We start from the raw sequence: 22,104 nt of genomic DNA on the forward strand, positions 1-22,104 counted from the left end.
CTCAAAATTTTGGAGGATCTAATTAAAATTTTCAAAAAAATTAAAGAAATAACTAAAATTTTTAAAAACTTTGGGGGTCAAGACCAGCCCCGATTCGCCTAAATGATGAAATCGTAAAATGACTGAAATGATCTAAAAGGAATTTACAAGATTACATGACCCAATTATAAAATTATTACAAGAGATAAATACTCTTATAATGAATTTTTTTAAAATATATATATTTTTTAAAATTTTCAAAACTCAATCAAACTAATATAGATATACATAAGAAAAGAAATTGTCTAATTGTGATTTCAATCCCTATACTCTTTGTACATTTTAAATTGAATTTCTCTATTTTTAAATCTATAAATTGAGAGTCCCTCTACTATTTTAATTTAATAATTGAAGTTCATTTGATAATATCATTATAAAAGGACTAAATTTTAAACATGCAAATACTTTAGACACGAAGAGAAATTAAACCAAAAGCCAAAAACAAAGGGTAATCATAATAATATTATAAATAAATGGATTTTTTCGCTTCAGTTTTGTTTTCTCTAATATTTTTTTTTTCGGTTCATCTTTTTTAACTCACAATCCTGCCCTTCTTTTCCTGTTTCTTATTTTTTTTCTTCTTTCTTTCCTTTTAAAAAAAAAAATCCCAATTTTTCGTCTTCATTATCGTCGAGTCCCCGAACCCTAGACCCCCTTCTTTTTCCGGCAAGAAAAAAAAAGATGCAGCAACAAGGGCTAAATCCCCAACAGCAAGCTATGATGCAACAAGCTTTATACCATCATCCTAGTCTCTTCGCTGGTCCTCAGGTTCTTTTTTTCTTTTGCTTAATCTTTATATTTGATTTTTTTTAAATTTCTATTATGAAGATTGTTTATTCCTTAATCGAACTGGGTTTCTTCGTATGTTTAATTTTCTCAAAAGGGAAATATATTTTTTTTGTTGAAATTAGCAGAACAAACTAGAAATTTTGATTGATATACTTTAGTCAGTATAAAAAAATTTGTATTTTTGGATTAAAAAATAGATTTTTTTTTTGTATCAATAGCATTGTCTTCTTTAGGTCTTAAATTTTGTAAAAATATGATCTAATGTGAGGAGTGCCCATTCCAATTTAGGAAATTTTTATTTTATTTTTATTTTTTTTAATTTTTGCAGATAGAGCCTATCTTGAGTGGAAATCTTCCTCCTAACTTTGATTCAGCTACTTGCCGCAGTGTGTGAGTGTTGCATAACGTTTTCACTTTTAGTCCCTCCCTTTTTTAGTTATATTTATTATAGTACCGTTTAGTCAAAGCTTTTTTGCATTGTGTATGTAGTAAATAACAACGGCATTGTTACGTTTGCCTTATCGGATTTTGAATTGCAGGTACGTCGGAAATATTCATCCACAGGTATCGGAACCGCTTCTACAAGAAGTTTTCTTGAGTACTGGTCCTATTGAAGGTTGCAAACTTATTAAAAAGGATAAGGTAATCCTTTTGATGCCACCGATTTGCCCCGGTTTCTGCATTCGGGTTCTTAGTTTTGTGCGTAATGGTGGGTTTATGTTTTCTTTTAAAGCAGTCATCCTATGGTTTCGTGCACTACTTTGATCGCAGATCAGCTGCACTTGCTATTGTGACTCTTAACGGAAGGCATCTGTAAGTAATGATATGAAGTTAGAAACCCTTGTTGCACCAACATTTTTCTCTTGTCCTATATATGTATATATATATTAATGCATAGTATATTTTGCAGATTTGGGCAACCTATTAAAGTTAATTGGGCATATGCTAGCAGTCAGAGGGAGGACACGTCGAGTTAATAAATGTTTCTTTGAATTCTACTTATTTATATTATATACTTGCGTATTTCATCAACAGCTAATGCTATTTCTATTTCGGCATTCAGCTCATCACAACATTTTTGTCGGTGATCTCAGCCCCGAAGTTACAGATGCTACATTATTTGCTTGCTTTTCTGTGTATTCCAGTTGTTCGTGAGTACTAGTACTCCTCTTTTTACCCTAAGATTGTATTTATCGACCTTAAATTGCTGGCAATATGTGTTTAATGATGCTTTTGGGGTAATCATCCTCGAACCAGTTGAATGAAGGACGAATGTTTATGTTTCTTTTTTTGTGGTTGCAGGGATGCAAGGGTCATGTGGGATCAAAAAACCGGGCGCTCAAGAGGTTTTGGTTTTGTTTCTTTTAGGAACCAGCAGGTACTCGGGTCACTTTGGTCATCTTTCTGTCTCGTCTCTTTCATTGTCCATAAATGATCAGTTATCTTTCTTCTTTTCCTTTTCAGGATGCCCAAAGTGCAATAAATGACTTAAATGGTAATCAAATCATTGCTTTTATAGATACGGTTGTTTGCATTCTGATAAATATTAAGTTTCTGGTAATTTTATTTTGGGCTAATTACAGGGAAGTGGCTCGGAAGTAGACAGATCCGATGTAACTGGGCTGCAAAAGGTGCTACTTCCAATGATGACAATGCCAAAAGTATTGTGGACTCAAATGGACCTTCTGGTAAGATTACCCTCTAACTTCAGTTTTTTTTCCCGGAATCTTGAACACATTACTACTACAATTCAAAGAAAATTTACTTTGGTATCGATCTTTTTGGGTTTACTGTCTTTGTTGGAGTCATCATTGCCAGTATGGATAGTTGATATATAAACCTAGCATGCTTCTTCTCGTTTTTGAGTGTACATGTTTTATGATTACTTCGAGAAGGGTATTTACTACTTTTCAATTCTGGTTTAGCTCTCGATCATGGTATTATATTCTTGCAGAAGAAGGTCAAGAAAAATCTAATGACGATTCTCCGGAGAACAATCCTATGTATACCACTGTTTATGTGGGCAACCTCGCTCCAGAGGCAAGTATTTTGGTTCCTCCCTTAATCGAAACTTGTAAGATAACAAGGTTAATGCTACTAGCCGTACTAATCAATTAAAGGTTCATGTGCCATGGTCAATTTGCCCCTGCCTAACTTAATGAAGACAAAGTTTCTGTAAACTGTAGCTCTTTCTGTTATGACATGCAAACCGTAAGATGAAATGCGACTTCCTAATTATATTTTACTAGCAATATCGAATTTCCCTTGCACATCAGTTTCTTGCCAGCTTTGGTGGTGGTTCTGATAGATAAAACAATTTTCAGGTTACATCAGCTGATCTCCACAGTCATTTCCATGCTCTCGGAGCAGGAACTATTGAAGATGTCCGTGTCCAACGAGACAAAGGTTTTGGTTTTGTGAGGTACAGTTCACACGATGAAGCTGCTCTTGCCATTCAGATGGGAAATGCTCGAATTCTTTGCAGTAAACCAATCAAGGTATTTATAGTTGAGAAATGCCAACTCATCTAATGTTTCGACTTTTAGCAGTAAAAGTACTATGGAGGCCCTTGTATCAGGAGAATGGTTGCATTTTGTCCCCTCTACTAACAAAAGGGCAAATTAGTCATTGCATGTTAAATAAAAGAACAAAGTGGTCCTTTTTGTCAAAATTTTTATCAATTTGTATTGTTAAAAACTAGCATAATTGATGGAATAACTAGATAGTATCTCATATTTATGTACAGGGATCAGTTTTTAACAGTAGGAATGAATAAAAATTTTAATTAATTTGCTCTTTGATCTAACGTACAAGGACTTATTTGCAATTTGACTCTTAGTACAGAGGCCTCTATGGTACTTTTACCACTTTTAGCCCATGTTGCAATTTGCAAATATTATGTTATGGTGGCAATGGCATGACGTGAATGTTTTTAATGTTGGCAGTGCTCATGGGGTAGCAAACCAACCGCACTGGGAACAAGCTCTGGTCCTCTTCCTCCACCAACAGCTGCACATATGGCTGGTGGTGCTCAAGTAATGAACATGATGCATCCACAAGGTCAGTATGCCGTTAAGGCACAGGCAGCCATGGGAATGAGTAGTGGTGAAGCTAGTCAGGCGATGTACAATGGCGGATACCAAAACGTTGCGACATCCCAGCAGCAGCTTATGTATTACCAGTAAGTAAAAATGATGGGATATTTTCTTCATGGGGAAGAATAAGTGTTTGGAGAATTGAATGTAGGGTTCTTCTATTGCCATTGCTAGTTTATGTTTCCATTTTTGGTTTTCTTTTGCTTTGGCTTAAGACAGATTTTTGTAGTTTTATGGTTTTCTGCTTGTATTTTATGAATAGTTTTGTTTTGGTTTTTGAGATGATATTTGAGACCCTTGGATATGACAGCCGTTGATCTGTTGCTTTTTTAAAGAATTTAATTGATATATTAATTCTTTTGCACTTATTATATTATGTATATAAATAAAATTTATTTATTTATTTATTTATTTGCCTTAAAGAAAATTGCTTCGAAGGATCAAAAATTAATCATTAAATTTTGAGTATCGAAATATAATTTTATTATTATATTAATTTATAATTTCATACATTTGTTTTAAAAGATCACTGCTTAATTTATTTATTTTAGTATAACCATAATTTATATCAGACACCTCATCAATTGACCACAATTTAGATTCATATTTAATTTATTTAATAATTTATTTTAATAATAAATAAAAAAATTCAAACTATTCACGAACTTTCTAACAAATCATATAATCTTTTGCCTAAAAGGAAAAAAAAGTATAAAAAAAAGTACAAAAAAGAGCAAATTCATTTCTTATCAAATTTCATACTTCTCATTACAGCATATATGCCCTAACTCTTCCAATCCGACCAAAATTTCCTCCTTTTTTTTTTTTTTAAGATTGGGGGAAAATTCAATTATTAACCCTCATAAAATTGTATAGTATTTTTCTATAAATATTTATTTACAGAGCAAAAAAGGAAAAAAGGACTAAATTGCAAGAATCCCAGTTGAGAAAATTTGCTCTGTTTTATCATAACCCAAGCTTTGATTTTTCCCAGATTTTGAAGCTTTTGATTTACATTGTTCTTTCCTCTCATCCATCATTATTTGACTTGATCTACACTCTGCACTACAAAAAGCCTTTTCCCCCCTGCAAAAAAATAAATTAAAAATTTAAGTAAGAAGATAAAAAAAATGAAAATTAAGAAAAGAACACCCTGTTTATATATATATATATTTAAAAAATTTACCTATACATGTAAATGTCTTTGCCATGCAATTTTTTCTTACAAAGATGACAAGAACTGAGGAAATCTGATGTTGGGTAGTTGAAATCTTGCACAAATCTGGGTTTTAAAGATGTAATTTCCTTAATTTTTCCAACAAGTCTCTGTTCTTCTTCTTCGTCACCTCCATTAAAATAAACTTTTGTAGATGATTCTCCATGTCTTGTAACAAAAGTGTAATCCTCTTCTGAATTTTCTTGAAATCTTCCTTTGAATCTACAAATGGTGTGTTGTAGCTTACAAGAAGGATGATGATCAACAGTGGATTTCTCCATTGAAGCAATGATTCCAAGCCCTACTCCATCACCAAAAACATCATAGCATCTCTTCATCGACCCTCTTCTTGATGATGATGATGGGGTCTTGAATAAGTCTAGTGGACTTTTGGGGCTCCTTGAAGGATCCGATAACCCGGATTTATGTGTTGGAACTAGTAATTCAGATAAGTTTCCGATCATGGGTCGACCTCGCTTCCCTAACATGGAAAATCAGAAGAAAGAAACTGAAATTTGGGAGATGGAAATCAATACTTTTGTTAAAGGAGGTGGAGATATGATTTGAGTCGGGTTTTATAAATAATAGAGAGAGAGAGATCTATATGGTTTTTGCAAACAGCCCACGGTTTAGTTTGGACCTATATGCTTATAATTGCTATTTTGGCTTATTATAAAAATAATAATTTTTATTTATTTTATATAAACTGCAACGATAATTACATTGTGTTTTGATTAAATTTGTAATCGAGTCGAGTTAAACCTCTTAACGGGGAGCAAAGCTCTTTCAATATTATTGTCATTTTATTCACAAGATTAAAATCTAACTTTAAAGATATTAAGCTTGTTATCACTCAATCCAATAAACCGGTTATATTATCTATTTTTAATTTTTTAATTGTTGCAATTTTTAGCATTTGTATTTTTATAGAATTTAATATTTAGTTCTTAAAATATAAAACTCGTACTTATTTTAATTTAAAAAGTTTTAGCTCAATAATTTTTATTAAAATTTGTCTAACATGTTTAATTTTCGCCATTCATATGCAACTTTATATGATGGTAGCCTAATTAATTTGTCAATTTGATAATTTTAATAAAAAATACTTATTATTTTAATTATTGGATTGGATTTTTTAGATAAAAAAATATGACTTAATTAAACTAAATATTAAAATTTATCAAAATATAAAAACTCAGTAATATATTTTAATCATGTTATTTACAAAATAATGTATGCTTAAGGGTATGATTAATTGATGTTAATAGAGGTATTAACATTTTAGTAGTCTAATTACACAATATGTAAAATATTATAGCAATAATACTTCAATAATATTTTAATTAAGTTTAATATCACAAGTCAAGTGTGACAAACTCAACAATATAAAAATTATTAAATAATAAAATATTATATGGCACCTACATAATTTAAAATGTTTATATCATATTCTTTTATATAAAAAATCTTTTTTCCCGAAATAAAAAATTACCAAAAAATGATTTTTATCTAAAAAGGTCATTTTAAAGTGGGCCCAAAATTATGTGTCTTTAGTGTAATGATTGAGACCTGATCTGAAGGGTGATGGACCCCACACTTGGGGCCAAACCACTTACAACACACTAAAGATTCCTTGTCCATCATGACCGTTGTTGTTTGGGTACGTGGTGTAAATCTACGGGAGATGGTGCCTTGCAATAATTGCTGAATACCACCAAGTTCTTTTTTCCCTTCATTGAGCCCATTGAATTTTAGGGCCCACTGTTTTTTTGGCAGTGAAAGGGTTATTAGCTGGGACCCACTAAAAAAGTGCTTGTTTCCCTGTTAAATTACTGAATTACCCCTATTATCATAATTGTTTGGACCGAAAACCATATACTCCAAGAATATTATATTTTCGGGTAAACTATATTAACAATGAGGGTAGTAATGTAATTAAGAATATTAAGTAGGGGTACTGATGTCATTAAAGTACAACTAAAAACCAAGACCATGATTAAAAGAAAGGGAAAGGCGGGTCCCAAACGAGCGTGTCTCGTAGCACGTGTCGACCTGTTATGGGTTCCTCCTCAATAACTCCACGTGAAGTGAGTTAACTCGTCTGACGAGTCCACCCTGAGTCCAGTGACAATGACTCCCGAGTTCCGAGTCATTTGGTCTAGGGAAAATTAAATTATAGAGGGTCAAGGATGTTGACACCTATATATATATATTCAATTATTAAGTTTTAAATTAAATTTTTTTATAGATTATTATTATGAAAAAATTAAAAATATTGGGATGTGGGGCCCACTATTTCACAGCTTGAAAGTGAACACACATTTTTTTTTTTGGGTGATATTTCTTAATTCTTAATTAATTTTATAATAATTATTATAATAAATAATTATTTTGATAAAAGAACCAATAGTGATTCTCAAGGTTACGATGCTACCAATACTAATTAAGTTTAAAAGTCTTCTCTTGAAATGAAATTGGATGTTAACTCTAATCAAAATATATATCATAATTTTAACTTCACTCCAAATAAAGATTTTGAGCTTTTAAGTGTTCAAGTTCGAGTATCCCTCATATAAAATTATGTATGAACTAATTAATTTTAATCGAGTTAAATCAATTAGTTCAAGTTAAGTTATTAAGTTTGGTGCGTGTTTGTGACTTAGAAAAAAATTGAAAGAATTATATCATGAATCTTTGATATTTTAAATTTAAGTCTCTATATAAATTTTTTTAAAATTTATTTTGATTTAAATTTCATTATATACGGAAAAAAATCTCAATTTTTTTTATATTAAACATCGAGTATGGATAATAATAATTTTTATTTGATATTATCATTTGTAGATGTAAGTTTAAGAAAAAGTCTTTTCTAAAATTACATTAAACTAAAACAACCAAATCTCAAAGATATCTTGAATGAAAAGGAGATAATAATAAATAAATAATTACAATACAACAATGAAAAATAAATATACATTATCTAGAAAGATAATTGACTAATTATATCAACTTATTAAGTTTGGTTTAAAATTTCAATGGGTTTTTATTTGGCAATAATTTGATTGTGATAAGTCCATTATTGAAGAATGATGAAAATTTTAATAAGTTTTATTTTGATTTTAATTAAAGTAACATAATTTTTTTTATTTTGATTTAATAATATATATTATTGGTTGAATATGGATACTTGAATTTCCAAGTACCCTTAACTATGTGATCAAATAACAATAAAAGAAAATTTGCACATCAACACTTTAATTGCAGCAACTAACTGTATTATAAATTTGGACCTACTAATAACGTTATAAAAATAGAAATATTAAATTTCCAAATTTTAACGTATGAAAGGGACTAAAACCATTATTAGACCTAGTTAAAAGTGTTATATATAATAATAATAATAATAATAATAATAATAAAGGAAATTGCAATCTCCAAATTTTGATTTTCTATAATCTTTCATAACTAAAAAATCTCTATAGATATAATATTTTTGGCACTATAAATTCAACACTTTACTTCATAATCTTCATATTCATGGTTTTTTATTATTCTTCAAAGGGATAAAAAATTTATTTTTCTTCAATTCTCTCATTTTTATTATTTTAAATTCTTTAATATTTCTTTCTACAGCTATCAATGTCACTTATGATTCAAAACCACTAATTATTGATGGAAATCATATGCTTATAATTTCTGGATCAATTCATTATCCAGGTATATATATTAAATATGATATTGGGTGATGTAATTTTCGGTTAAAATCGAGAAAATTGATTAAACCGATTCAATTTAGTCAGTTTTGATTTGGGTGATTTTTTAATTATAGGTTCGGTTTGGAAAATTGTTTTAGTTGGTTGTCGATTTTTTTTCAAACCAACCCAACCGAAAAAATCAACTTAATTTTATTTTTTTCAAGGTCGATTAATTAACTGAACCAATTGATCCAAAATTGATTTAGTATGTCGATTCTTGAGCTTTAACTAGGTCAGGTCAATTTTTGTATATTATTATCTGTTAAGTTGGTTTAATAAAAAAAATTAACCAAAAAAATCGAATACAATCCCTTATTTATGATAATTAATATAATATTAATTATTTTATTTTTATTATGATTTTTTTTGTATTATATTAGATGTGACCTGATCTTATTAGGAAGGCCAAAGAAGGTGGATTAAATACAACAGGAATTCAAAATTTTGGACTGAAAATTGAGCTGGATGGTAAGTTTTTTAAGTCTTTCTTTACGCTCAATTGAGCTAAAAATTGGTTTTTTTTTTTAGTTTGAGAGCTTATTTTACTTTTTTTTTTCGTTTTTTTAGTCTTTATTTATTTATAATATATATTAAAAATTTTTAAGGTTTAAGAATTGGCATGGTGTAAACCTGCATAAAACTGCAGAAGATCTTGCTTATTCTGTTATACATTTTTACCAAAGAGGTGGTACATTATAAAATTATTATATGGTTAGTACATTTTTTTATTAAATTTATAAATTTACCCAAATTTTTAATTTATTTACTTTTTACAACTTTTAGTGATTTTTTTTTTATTAGTAGCATGGTGGTACCAATTTTGGTAGAGATGAAGTTGGTCCATATATCACTACTTCGTATGATTATAATGCAACTCTTGATCAATATGGTAATTGCATTTTTTTTTTAATTTTTATTTCAAAATTTTTTATATATAAATATGTTTTTTGAAATTAATTTTGGGGTTTCAATTTTGTTAGGAAACTTAAATCAACAAAATGAGGACATTTGAAGAAGCTTCATGATGTTTTACATTCCATGGAATTCACATTTACTCATGGTGAAATAGTGAATACAAATCTTGGCAATGGTGTTTTGGTAATTACATTCTTTGAACACATTATTATTATTTTTGTTAGAGTATGGTGTTGATAATTTGATGGTTTTGTTTGGGCAGCAGAACCTTCTTAAAGCTAAAAAAAAGACTTTGGTCTCAGCCAATTTTTTGGAAATTTTTATTATACCCTTTAAAATTAAAAAAAAAATTCAATTAGCTCCCTGGAAATTTTTAAAAATTTCATTAATGCTTTCGATATTTTTAAAAATGTTAATTAAATCCTAAAATTTTTGTAAATTCTTATCAAGACCTTAAAATTTGGAGATTTTTTATTATGCCCTTTAATTTTTTTTAAAAATATTTAATTAGCTCCATTGAAATTTTTAAAAATTCTAATAGCCTTTCAAAATTTTAAAAATTTTAATAAGACCCTCCAAAGCTTTTAAATTTCTTATTAAGATCTTAAAATATATATATATATATTAGGGTACTGCTTATGTAACAAAGGAGAAAGGAGAATTCAAGTTGTATTTTGAGTAATCCAAATAATGGATCAGATTTCACAGTCAAAATTTGGAGGAATTGATTATTTCCTTCCAGCATAGTCTGTTAGTATCCTTCCTCATTGCAAAAATGAAGCATATAACACTGCAAAGGTGTATATATATATTTCAATTTTTTAAAAAATTAATTTATTTTAATACAAATTAACTTAAAAATTATGGGGTTGTTTAAAATTATTTTTTTAGGTTTCTGCTCAAACTTCAGTGTATGTGAAAAAACCCAATAAAGCTGAGGATGAACCAACTTGTATGAAATGGGAATGGAGGCCTGAATCCATTGAATCAACTGTTGTTCAAGGCAAAGGAGATTTTTCAATTAATAAAATTGTTGATCAAAATGATATGGCAAATGATGCCAGTGATTATTTTTGGTTAATGGTAAGGTAAAACTTTCTTTAATACATTTTAAAAGGTCAAATTATGGTTTCAGTCCTTAACCATTTCTACACTATTTCTTTACATTATTTTTTTAATCAATAAAATTGTTGAAAAAAAAAAGATATGGCAAATGATGCCATTGATTATTTGTGGTTAATGACAAGGTAAAAAAAAAGTTTAAGATTCTTTTAGAAAAGTCAACAAATTATTGCTTCGGTCCTTTACACCAAGATTTTAATCGAACTAGTTCAAGCACCAAACCCATAATTTAACCATTTTAAAACTATTTCTTTAAATTTTTTTCAATTAATAAAATTGTTGATTAAAAAGATGGCAAATGATGCCTGTGATTATTTGTGGTTATTGACAAGGTATTTTTAAAAAAAAAAAAGTCAAACAGTACAAGGATCAAAACCATAAATTAACCATTTTAAACTATTTATTTATTTAATTTTGCTAGTTTTGAGCTTGGAAAAGATGATCACATGGTGAAAGTACCTGTTAGCTTCAGATTTAACAATAGCGGTCAAGTTTCTCATGTATTTCTCAGTGGAGCATACATTGGTAAGATAAATAAATAAATATATTTTTATTTATTTAATATATGGAATTCACTTAATAAAATATAAATTTATTATATTTTTTTAAAAATATAGGTTCTCAATGGCCAACAACAGGCTGTGTTCCTTATATATTTGAGAAAAACATTAAATTATCCATTGGAAAGAATTTGATACCATTTCTCAGTGTCACTGTTGGATTAGGTAATTTTTTTCTGTATCTTATAAACGGTTTAATTTAATTTTAGTCCCTATGCTTTATAAAATTTATAATTTAATCATTTTACTAAATTATAGTTTTAAAATAATCCCTATACTTTTTTTTCAGACAACCTTCAAAGCCCCATTGGGAAATAATCCAATTGTGGTGGATTTAATTGGTTTAGGAAAGGGTATTGCTTGGGTCAATGGTCATAATATGGGATGGTTTTGGCCTAGCGCTATAGCTGATGAAGACATGTGTAAGCCTGGTACTTGTGATTATCGTGGCCAATAAAATGGTGACAAGTGTCAGTGTGGTGAACAGACTCAAAGATGATAATAAATAATATTTTTTATTATATAAGTTTCGATACCTTAATTTTGATGTATCCGTTTATATTGATGTTATTTTTTTATTAGGTATCATATACCTCGTTCGTTTCTCAAAGATGGTGAAAACACAATCGTTTTGTTTGAAGAATTCGGTGAGAATCTTTCGAAAGTCCAATTCTAGACAATTGAAATTGGAAAGGCTTGTGTAAATGCTTACGAAGGACATACGGTTGAATTGTCGTGTAAAGATCGACCGATTTCGAGGATCGAGTTTGTAAGTTTTGGTACTCCGCAAGGAGAGTGTGAATCTTTTGACAAAAGTGAATGCAAATCGAATGAAGATGTGATCTCGATAATTAAAAATAAATGTGTTAATAAAGAATCGTGCTCTTTCGAAATTTCGAAAGATAGATTCGGAAAGCCTCCTTGTACTCAAAGAAGGCTAGCTGTGGAAGCTTTATGTTGTTGAATTTTAATTTTATTTAATTTTAATTAGTTTTAGGTTAGGATTATTTATTTGATAGTAAGTGAAAAATGCTTCATTTCAAGAGACATAGTAGTTAAAAGAAGGATGTATTTACTCTAGTTTATCTCAATTTTATATAAATTAAGTAAAAAAATTTAAAATGAAGTTGCATAAATGTTTGCTCACAAGACATTATTACTCTGATTTTAAATTGAATATAAATTTATTGATTGAGTCTTTAGCTCAATTGGTATCGACTCCAACTCCAACCGTCGTTAATGGGTATTGAATCATGGTATCGATCGTTGAATCATCGCTTGAAACTTGCTAATTCAATGACTTTAAAAACTAAATAGCCTAGTGACTTTAAAAACTTTTAAATAGTTCAATGACTTAAATGAAAACTTTCGAATAGTTTAGTGACCATTTTGTAACTTTTTAAAGTTGAATAACTAAATTGTATGCTTACTAATAGTTTAATGATCTTGGGTGCAATTTACCCTAAATCTAATTACATAAGGTTTGTTATGCCAGCGTATAAGAAAAAGCTATAGCCCAATAACAAAGTAGAGCACAACCCAAACAAAGTTCAACCCACGGAGCTTTAAACTCAGCTTATTGAAACTCAGCTTTCTTGCCACTTATTCACCGATTTATTCACCGATAATAGTGATTAATTTTCTAATTGAGGATATTTTTTAAAAAGATATACAATTAGTCATAAACTATACTCTACTCTCATGGGTGAAGATTGAACTACTAACCTCATGAATAATAGATGAGGTGAGAAACCACTACATCACACCCGATGATTATTCACTTAGTTTTGACACTTGAGTAGGTAGTAATACTACTGAAATCGAAATTTTGAGGATGCTATGCTAATAAAATTACAATATAGGTACTAAAGCATGTGATGAATTCTAAATTCACGTACCAATTAGGTCAAAAAAAGTTTAGGTATCAATTAATTACAAGTGACCAAGTTCACGTGACTAAGTATATTAACCATTGATTAAAGTATAAAAATAATCAATTAAAAAAATTAACCAAATCAAAAAAATTGATCTAAACCCTAAGACTCTTTATTTTTTTGGTATCATTCATGTCTGTTTTACGGTCTATGTTTAGTATTTATGGCTATCCCTCTTAATAATGTTGATAAAGAAAATATACTCTTATTTTATTGATAATAACTTTTATTAGAATAATTCTAAAAACTTCTATTTTTAGGAGCCAATAAAATAGTGTCACATTATCATCAATTTTTAAAAGACATACAAATATTATTATGCACTTGTACATATTTAATAATGTATTCTCTAATTTTATTTAATTTTAACATAATTATTTAAAAATGAATAATTAAAATTTTAAAAAGAAAGAAAAAATATTTAAATCTGCCTCGCAAAAAGTATTACAAGCAGCATCATTCAAATAGGTTTTTGCCAAGGGCGAAGCTAGGGAGGCTAGCAAGGGAACCGACCCCCTATAATGGAAATTTTTCATTTAGACTCTTTAAATTTTTTAAAAGTTTAAATTAGTAAAGGTAAAATTACATTTTACTCCTTCTAAAAATGATAAAATTTTAATTAAATCTTTTAAAAATAATAAAAATATAGGCTATTAAAATGATAAAATGATATACTATTATAAAAATTATAATTTAATTTCGACTTCTAATATAATTTTCTCACTTTATCTCTGATTTCGACTTTCCACTCTTTGAATTTTCTGTTTGGTGATGTCTTTCCTTCCATTTCTTTCACCATCGTTAATTTCAACGAAATATTTATTATTAACATTCAATACCCATGGTCTTTAAATACCATCTACCATGGAAGCTACACATATGGATGCAAGGTTGGCAAATTATTACCCATCAGAAAATTGGGTTGAACAACAATGGCAAGAATTTTACGAAAAAGATAAAAATCGGGTCCAAATCCAATCATATGCACGTAGTTTTTGTGATGAATAATACAAGATTTTATTATTAAATTTTAGTCAATATTTCATTAGAAATTATGATGGTGGAAAAAATGGAAGGAAAAGCATCACGAAAGAGAGAACGTCGAAACCAAAAATCCAAATTTTGTTGCTTCTGATTCTTCTTTTCAATAAATGCTAGAAAAAAAATTCTATGTTTTTGTATTTTGTTTTTCAAAATTTTAATTTTTTAATAATTTAATTAATTTTAAGAGAATATTATATATAGACAACCGTATAATAATATTTTTGTCTTAAAAAATTAATGAAGTGATATTTTTTTATTGATACTTAAAAATGTAAGTTTTTAGAATGATTTTAATATAAATTATTCGTTATTTTATTTACACGAGATATGATCACATAGATCCAAATATGACTAATGGGAAAAGGGGATTTAACTGATAAAACAATCAGCTTCTCTTATATACAAGCTATTCAGAATTGGATCACTAATCGAACCGGTTAGACTATCAATTCGTTGATCTAACTTATTTGATTGATACAAATAATTCGATTAATTAAATTATTAAAAAAAATTAATAAAAAAATATTTAAACACTATTCAACTGATTTTTAATCCATACAAACTCTTAACTCAATTAATCTTAAACTTTTCTTCGAATAAATACTTTAATCGACTTTTAGTCCAATAAATTCGCAGAAACGAGGATTATATGTAAATCATGCATCACGCTATCTATATACATGCGCGTGAGATGAAGAAGGTAGTCGTAGGTGGGCGATTAGACAGAAAAATTGGAAATGAAAACGGGTCGGACTATCCAATTAACTCTTCCAAGTTCCATCCATATTCATAGAATTTTGACAATCATGACTTTAAGTTTGACTAAATCTGATTTTATTTTATTTTTCATTAATAATAATTTGTTTTAATTTAATTGTACAAATATTCTTTTAACCTTTTATAATTTTTTTGTTTTCCCAAGTTTATAAGTATATCAATGCAAATAAAAAATAATATAATTAATAAATTAAAAATCGAAATATATCTAAATTTAAATTCGAATAAATCCAAAAAATATTCTAAATTATCTTATTTTTTTTCAAATAATTTTTTTCAATGATTTTTTTATGCTATTAATGAAAAAAGATTCATCACTTTAGAATTTTTATAAATATATATATTTGATCAAAAATCGCCACCAGCTATTATATTTGGACAAAACTTTAAATTTAGTCAATGTAATTTAAAAGGTTTAAATTTTAATTTAAAATGTTTTACTTTTTAAATTTAAAAATTATAGTCCAATAATTGACCTGTTATTCTTTTAGGTCAAAACTTGCTCACTATCAAATATCCATACATGATAATTTTATCATTAATTAATTAATCTTTATGTTTAAATTTTATATTTAATAAATTTCAGTTGGAAATAATGAAAAAATAATTACTTATAAAAATATTTTTAACATTATTAAACTATAAATTGTATTATTTTCTAATGCAATTGTATATTAAACATAATATATTTTTCTATTAATATATGTAATTTTTTTTAAATTACGGTTATAATTGTAATTATAAATAATATATCCAAATAATTATAACTAGAATTAATTATTATAAAACACGATTGTTCCGGTAACCATAATATATATAGACTTAAATCAATTTTAGTTTTTTTTTCTTTATTAGTTTATATTTTAATTCATTTTTTTTATTTTCCTAAATGAGGATGATATTACTATAGAAATGTGATGTGATGCGAGGCAGCAAAATGTTTTCGGTATTGTTAAAATACAAAATTAATAAACGTAATAATAATAATAATAATAATAAATTAAAACAAAATAGGAGTTGGTGAGAGAATTAAAGCACGAGTAATATAAAAGGCCCACGTGGTGGAATATTCCACTCGAACCCTCCCCGCGTAAAAAGAATGTAATAAAGCAAGGTCTTTAAACATAGGCCACGTGTCTAATATTTTCTTTTAAGACCCTATGATATTCGATAATTATATTAAGAATAAATCGAATTTGACTTTTAAAACCGATGTCAAAATATTTTTAATTTATAAAATTCGAAACCCAAACTTAGTTCTTTATCATTTAACTAAACGGTAGAATAATATTTAATCTTTAAATTTAATTTTTTTTAATTTAGTCCATGAATTTCTTCTTTTATTCATAGTCCATAAATTAGGGGTTAAAGTTTAATTTTATAATGTTAAATCTACAATTTTTGAGGGCCCTTTATCCTCATCCCTCTTTTTAATGTTTTTAAAGGGTGATGACATCATCACTTGAATTTTTTTATTAAGATATAAAATTTTATATTTTAATAGATTTTGAATTTTTAGAAAAAGAAACAGGTGATAAATGTGACATTATGGGAGAATGACATGTCAATTCAACGAAATCTAAGGTGGATTAGGATTAAATTGAAAAACTTACCAAATTCAAGGATTAAATATAGATTATCCCTTCTGGCTTAAGGGTACAGTTTCTAGAAGCTCCAACTCAACACGCCTGTATTTCTTTGACTGAAGATCACTCCCACTCGTCGTTTCATAGTAATATAAAAGCAGAGCAGCAAATTCCATTATCATCCAAACTTAAAACCTCAAAAAAAAAAAAAATCCAATTTATCGATTCATTTTCATAGTGAATCAAAATAAAAAACCTTAAAATCATTATTACTTTAAAAAACCCAGAAAAACAAAAGCTTAGCAAACAACAATGGTGAAACACCTTAGCGAGAAATCTGCGATTGAAAGGAGGGATTCAAGGTTCACAGGTGTACGTAAGCGAAAATGGGGGAAATGGGTATCTGAAATCAGGCTACCAAACAGTAGAGAAAGGATTTGGTTAGGTTCTTACGACACCGCCGAGAAAGCGGCGCGTGCATTCGACGCCGCTCTTTTTTGCTTACGCGGCCGTTCTGCTAAATTCAATTTCCCTGATAACCCACCCGAGATAGCCGGCGGTACGTCTTTATCTCCCCATGAAATCCAAGCCGCCGCAGCGAGGTTCGCGAACTCGGAGCCTTCGACTATCCATTCGGAGCAAACTGATTCTGCGTTCCAAATGGAGTCACCGTCGCCGTCAGTTTCGGACGCGAGGTTCGCAAACTTGGAGCCTTCGACGATCCATTCGGAGCAAACTGATTCTGCGTTCCAAATGGAATCACCGTCGCCGTCAGTTTCGTACGCGACGGTACAATTCGACGGGTCGGTTATGGATCTATTGACAATGGGTTCGGGTAATGGTGTTTCGGATTATGGGATTTTCCCTGGATTTGATGATTTTTCAAGTGATTTTTTGGGATCACCGATGCTTAACATTGGTGGTGAAGAAGAAAATTTTGATGGGATTTTGATTCGGGATCATTTCTTTGGAATTTTTAAAACGGGTCAACTTAAATCCGGGGATTTTTAGTATCCGGATATTTGGATGGGTCAAATTTTTTTCACGGCTCATTCTTTTTTTATTAAAGAAAACAAAAAAAAATCAAGTATTAATTAATTTGTAGAGAAGAATGTAAAGCATTGTAGATTTTTTCGGTAATTTTTGTAATAATTGATTTTTTTAGTGTCAACATTAAATATATTTAATTATTTTATGGAAAGTTAAGATCATTAAACAAAACAATGTTATTAGTTATTATTATAAAATGGTAATATGAACGAGATTGAAATGAATTTAGATTAATAATTTATAAATATTGATGGATTTAGATAAAAATTAAGGATTAATTTTTGTATAGAGATAGATTCGAACCAAATTCGATCTAAGTGATGATGAATATATATCTATAACTATATAGGTAAGAATATCTCTTTAGTTTCTCTTAATTTTAATAATGAGCAAATTGGTTCATCTAAAAAAAATCAAAGCAATTTGATCCCTGTTAATTTCAAAAGTAATTAAAGATAATTAATTACAATATTAATATTTTTCGTCAATTTTATATAAATTTGATTGGTATAATAACGAATAAAACTCTCATAATTTACACATTCTATTAATTTCGTCATGGTTTAACAAATTTAACTCGCCCTATTTTTGTAAATGTGTAAATGTTTAGACTAAATTTACTAATTTTTTTAGAATTAAAATTAAATTAATAAAATATGTAAATATTGGAAACTAAATTTTTTTTATACTAATAAAAATTATGTATAATTGAGAAAGATATTAACATCATGATAAGTGTCCTTAACGATTTACATTTAAAATAAAAAATTTAATGATAATAACTAATTCGTATAATTATTTTATTTAAAATGACTAAATTAAAAAAAAACATTTGGATTACCATAAAGTGATTATAAGTGTATCATTAATTTTTTTTTTTTACTTTATATACCCTCGCGTTAGTTCCCTTTGGAAGAACATTTGTCCACTGTGAAGATATGATACACGCAATCTTTTCATGGCTATGCTAGGAGAACTTGCCTCCATGGCTTCGCCCAAGCACCATGTGGCACTCATTGGGCTAACATAGTACACAAAAGATATATTTTTATAAATCAATAAAAAATTTATTTGTTCAACTAAACAATATATAATTTTTATTTGAAAGTTTAGTACTTGTATATGTGCTCTAAAATTTTATATATTTGCGTACGAATAATGTTGATTGAGTTAGTGTCATAAATGAATACGATATTAATTTAAAATTGATGATAAAGTAATTAGAAATGATTGTATTTATTTAGTATTTTAAATTTAATATATTTTTTGTGTTTAAATTTTATTTTATTCACAATTTAATTTTTTTATTTTGATATCGTACATATTGCATGTGTTATTATTAATTAGTTTCATATCATACTTTTCAATATTTATTGTATATATATATTTTTATAATTTTCTCTCACTTTGGAGGCAATGTTATACTCTAAATGGTGGACCTCACCAGAGTCGGACATGTGTCTTCCATCGAAACTAATATCCCAGCTGACCATGCATACTTGACTTACCAATCGATAGACCTTGAACTAACCTACGAACCTTAGTTCAACGAATTGTGAAGACTTCACGCTTCACTAAAAATATATAAGGTCTACTTGGGAATACAAGATCATTGATTACTAGTCATCCTAAATCGAATTAATTTGGTTAACCGACCAAATTTGATTAATCGGTTCGTTAACCGAATTAATTTGGTCGGGAGTCGGTTAATAATTTTTTGAAAGTTTGGTTAACGGTTAATTTGGTTTGAAATCAGTCGGTTAACCAATTTAACCAAATTTAATAAATAATATTATAATATATAAGTATTCGGTCGGTTCGGTTAATTTTTAGAAATATAAATTAATCGGTCGGTTAATTCAGTTAACCGACCGAATTAATTGAAAAAGTTAAGTTTGGTTAATTTTTTTTGAAAAATTTTCGATTCGATTAACGGTTAAGGGTTTAAAAAGGTCAGTTAATTCATTTAATGGCAGTTCAGGTCGATTAACCGATTGAACACCCCTACCATCATTGCTAGAAGTATCAAATTAAACTTTCATGTCAGTAATCTCAGGACACATAGCTACTCCTTCGTATGAACTGCCATTTACTTCTTATTTTTAAACACACATTTGTGTTCTAAATACATGATTTTCACACACATACATGTACCATAAGATTTTTAGTATCATATATCCATCTATCACATCCAATAAGTACCTTATCCAATCCTTTCAAGTTAACTCCAATAATATCTTGGATTGACATCCACCACCATATTAAAATACACATTGAATAGAAAACTCAATGGTTAATACCCATGCCCAACATTCATCTCTCTATTAATACATCCTCAATATTACGATAAAAGGAGAAGGGAGGATACATAGTCTTCACTCCATCAAAACTCCACCCTAAAGTTCTCTTAAGCCACAATTGAACACTTCTCCACTCTTTTTATAGTGTAAACTACTCTAACTTTTACGACTTTCCACACCTCATATGTTGACCACCCTCGTTTTATTACCCCAGCACTTTGTATAATTTTAGTGTTGTAACAATCCTTAATATGTATTTTCATTCAACGTATATTCCTTTGCTAACACTTAGCATGGAGGAAGCTCCTAGTTGTAAAATTTTGCTGCCTAACAAGTTTGTTCTTGTTTTCTTCGAGCTTTGAAAGTATATTTATAAAATCATTGATTTTTAATGTAAACTTCCTTTTTTCCACTATGGCTTCAACTTTGGACACTTGATTTATTACTTTGATTGGAAGCAAATTTCAAATAAATTTTAGCATTTTAAAAATATATAAAAATTTTATGAGATAAATTTAATTTAATAACGTGACATTAATTTAAAAATGCGTGGCACCAAAGAAGAAGACAAAGGGTGTTTTCTTAAAAATGGTAAATTTATTATTTAGTCATTTATTTTTTTTTATGAAACTACATGTTAGTATCATGGTAAAATTGTACTTTAATCTGCCAATATTTTATGATTCATCTATGATTCCTTAAAGTAATTTTATGACTTCATCCTTACGTGGTACTTGATATTTTTATTTGATTCATTGTAATTTAAAAAACTCAAACGGGTACATTTAACTTAATTTATTTATTCTTTATCTTATTTATAGATTAAAAGCAATAGCTTGACTAGTTTAAGTTGCAATGAATCCAGCGAACATATCATATTTTATTTTAAAACAATGTCACATTATTTAGTTAAGTACATTTCGAAAATTTTGCTCATTTTTTCTCACATGATATTCAAAATTGAAACCTGCAGAGGATTTTCATTTTTGGGTAAACTATCATTAAATTATTAGTAACTTTACGTTTTTGTTATTCAACTTCAAACAGTTATAAAATGATCACTGAATTATTCGAAAGTTTTTATTTAAGTCATTAAACTATTTGAAAGTTTTTATTTAAGGTATTGGATTGTTAAGGTTTTAAAAAAAATCCAATAACGAGCTCCAAGCTACAATTCGATAATCGGAATGGTGGATTAGTATTCATTGCCTAGTAGAAGAACATACCTTAAATCAAAGTTGATCTGACAATAAGTGTCGAAGATTGGAGAAGAAAGTTGTTTAAATTTTGGTTCGCAGATTCCTGACATTTAAAGTTGTTTCATGAAAAAAAAATTGAACTATAAAAAACAATTAAAATGAGAGTTTTCGATTAGTGCAGACGACGTGAATATAGGAGGCCATACAGGCATACAACAGTGATTTTAACATACCACTAGTGCCTTAAATGAAAACTTTCGAATAGTTCAGTGATATTTTATAACTTTTGAACTAAAATGAGCAAAACATAAACTTTCTAATAATTTAACGACTTTGTATATAGTTTACCATAATTAGTAATTTTAAAACTTATATTTGCATGTATATAATATATAAATACATCAAGAAACTAAAAATTAGATTATATATGTTAAAAAAATTAAAAACAACAATAAATCTGAAAATGATCGATATTAATATTAAGACATAAAAATGATATATTCATCAATACAGTGTTAACTACTTTGATAAAATCAACTTTGTGACTCGAATTTAAGTTGTCTTATATTATTTATTCAAATTATTCGGATTTAAATTATTTTTTAATATTTATAATTTTTATACAAGTTACCATTCTTTTAGATTCCAATAATTTTCGGGTAAAAGCATTGATAAATTCAAATATTTAACCTTTTATTAATAAATTAAATTGAATTCAAATTC

The 22,104-nt window shown here is 28.2% G+C and overlaps 3 protein-coding genes and 2 long non-coding RNA genes across 6 annotated transcripts; 4 read left to right on the forward strand and 1 right to left on the reverse strand.

Annotated features, from left to right (window-relative positions):
• Positions 1-529: 529 nt before the first annotated feature.
• Positions 530-4,232, forward strand: LOC107929935 (oligouridylate-binding protein 1). The gene is made up of 12 exons (XM_016861481.2): positions 530-807; positions 1,157-1,218; positions 1,368-1,470; positions 1,565-1,641; positions 1,739-1,800; positions 1,892-1,979; positions 2,131-2,206; positions 2,293-2,323; positions 2,412-2,516; positions 2,783-2,868; positions 3,153-3,326; positions 3,774-4,232. Exons 1-12 carry the CDS (start codon positions 721-723, stop codon positions 4,011-4,013), a joined length of 1,191 nt encoding a protein of 396 aa, XP_016716970.1. The 5' UTR covers positions 530-720; the 3' UTR covers positions 4,014-4,232.
• A 413-nt stretch (positions 4,233-4,645) lies between these two features.
• LOC107929936 (FCS-Like Zinc finger 13) lies at positions 4,646-5,781 on the reverse strand. Its single transcript, XM_016861482.2, has 2 exons — positions 5,110-5,781; positions 4,646-5,009 (listed from the first exon to the last, which is right to left on the reverse strand). The coding sequence occupies exons 1-2, from the start codon at positions 5,625-5,627 to the stop codon at positions 4,847-4,849; spliced, it is 681 nt and encodes a 226-aa protein (XP_016716971.2). The 5' UTR covers positions 5,628-5,781; the 3' UTR covers positions 4,646-4,846.
• A 2,934-nt stretch (positions 5,782-8,715) lies between these two features.
• Positions 8,716-10,266, forward strand: LOC121231957 (uncharacterized). 2 transcript variants are annotated; one of them, XR_005930187.1, is made up of 4 exons: positions 8,716-8,856; positions 9,275-9,362; positions 9,696-9,783; positions 9,875-10,266. It is a non-coding gene; the product is annotated as an uncharacterized lncRNA (long non-coding RNA). The 2 variants fall into 2 exon arrangements; XR_005930188.1 differs by having other exon boundaries at positions 9,699-9,783.
• Positions 10,267-11,104: 838 nt separating this feature from the next.
• LOC121231958 (uncharacterized) lies at positions 11,105-12,554 on the forward strand. The gene is made up of 3 exons (XR_005930189.1): positions 11,105-11,456; positions 11,549-11,656; positions 11,781-12,554. It is a non-coding gene; the product is annotated as an uncharacterized lncRNA (long non-coding RNA).
• A 4,426-nt stretch (positions 12,555-16,980) lies between these two features.
• LOC107929878 (ethylene-responsive transcription factor ERF017) lies at positions 16,981-18,033 on the forward strand. Its single transcript, XM_016861412.2, has one exon. The coding sequence runs from the start codon at positions 17,145-17,147 to the stop codon at positions 17,841-17,843; it is 699 nt and encodes a 232-aa protein (XP_016716901.1). The 5' UTR covers positions 16,981-17,144; the 3' UTR covers positions 17,844-18,033.
• The last annotated feature ends 4,071 nt before the right edge of the window (positions 18,034-22,104 follow it).

Source organism: Gossypium hirsutum, chromosome A07 (genome assembly GCF_007990345.1).
Source record: "Gossypium hirsutum isolate 1008001.06 chromosome A07, Gossypium_hirsutum_v2.1, whole genome shotgun sequence".
NCBI lineage: Eukaryota > Viridiplantae > Streptophyta > Magnoliopsida > Malvales > Malvaceae > Gossypium > Gossypium hirsutum.

What these genes read in the sequence shown, in the direction of transcription:
- LOC107929935 (XM_016861481.2), top strand. Translation starts at nt 721, where the DNA reads ATGCAGCAACAAGGGCTAAATCCCCAACAGCAAGCTATGATGCAACAA. An exon ending in TCTGTGTATTCCAGTTGTTC is followed by an intron (nt 1,980 to 2,130) that starts GTGAGTACTAGT and finishes TTGTGGTTGCAG; the next exon opens with GGATGCAAGGGTCATGTGGG. An exon ending in GGACTCAAATGGACCTTCTG is followed by an intron (nt 2,517 to 2,782) that starts GTAAGATTACCC and finishes ATATTCTTGCAG; the next exon opens with AAGAAGGTCAAGAAAAATCT.
- LOC107929936 (XM_016861482.2), bottom strand. Translation starts at nt 5,627, where the DNA reads ATGTTAGGGAAGCGAGGTCGACCCATGATCGGAAACTTATCTGAATTA. An exon ending in AAAGACATTTACATGTATAG is followed by an intron (nt 5,010 to 5,109) that starts GTAAATTTTTTA and finishes ATTTTTTTGCAG; the next exon opens with GGGGGAAAAGGCTTTTTGTA.
- LOC107929878 (XM_016861412.2), top strand. Translation starts at nt 17,145, where the DNA reads ATGGTGAAACACCTTAGCGAGAAATCTGCGATTGAAAGGAGGGATTCA.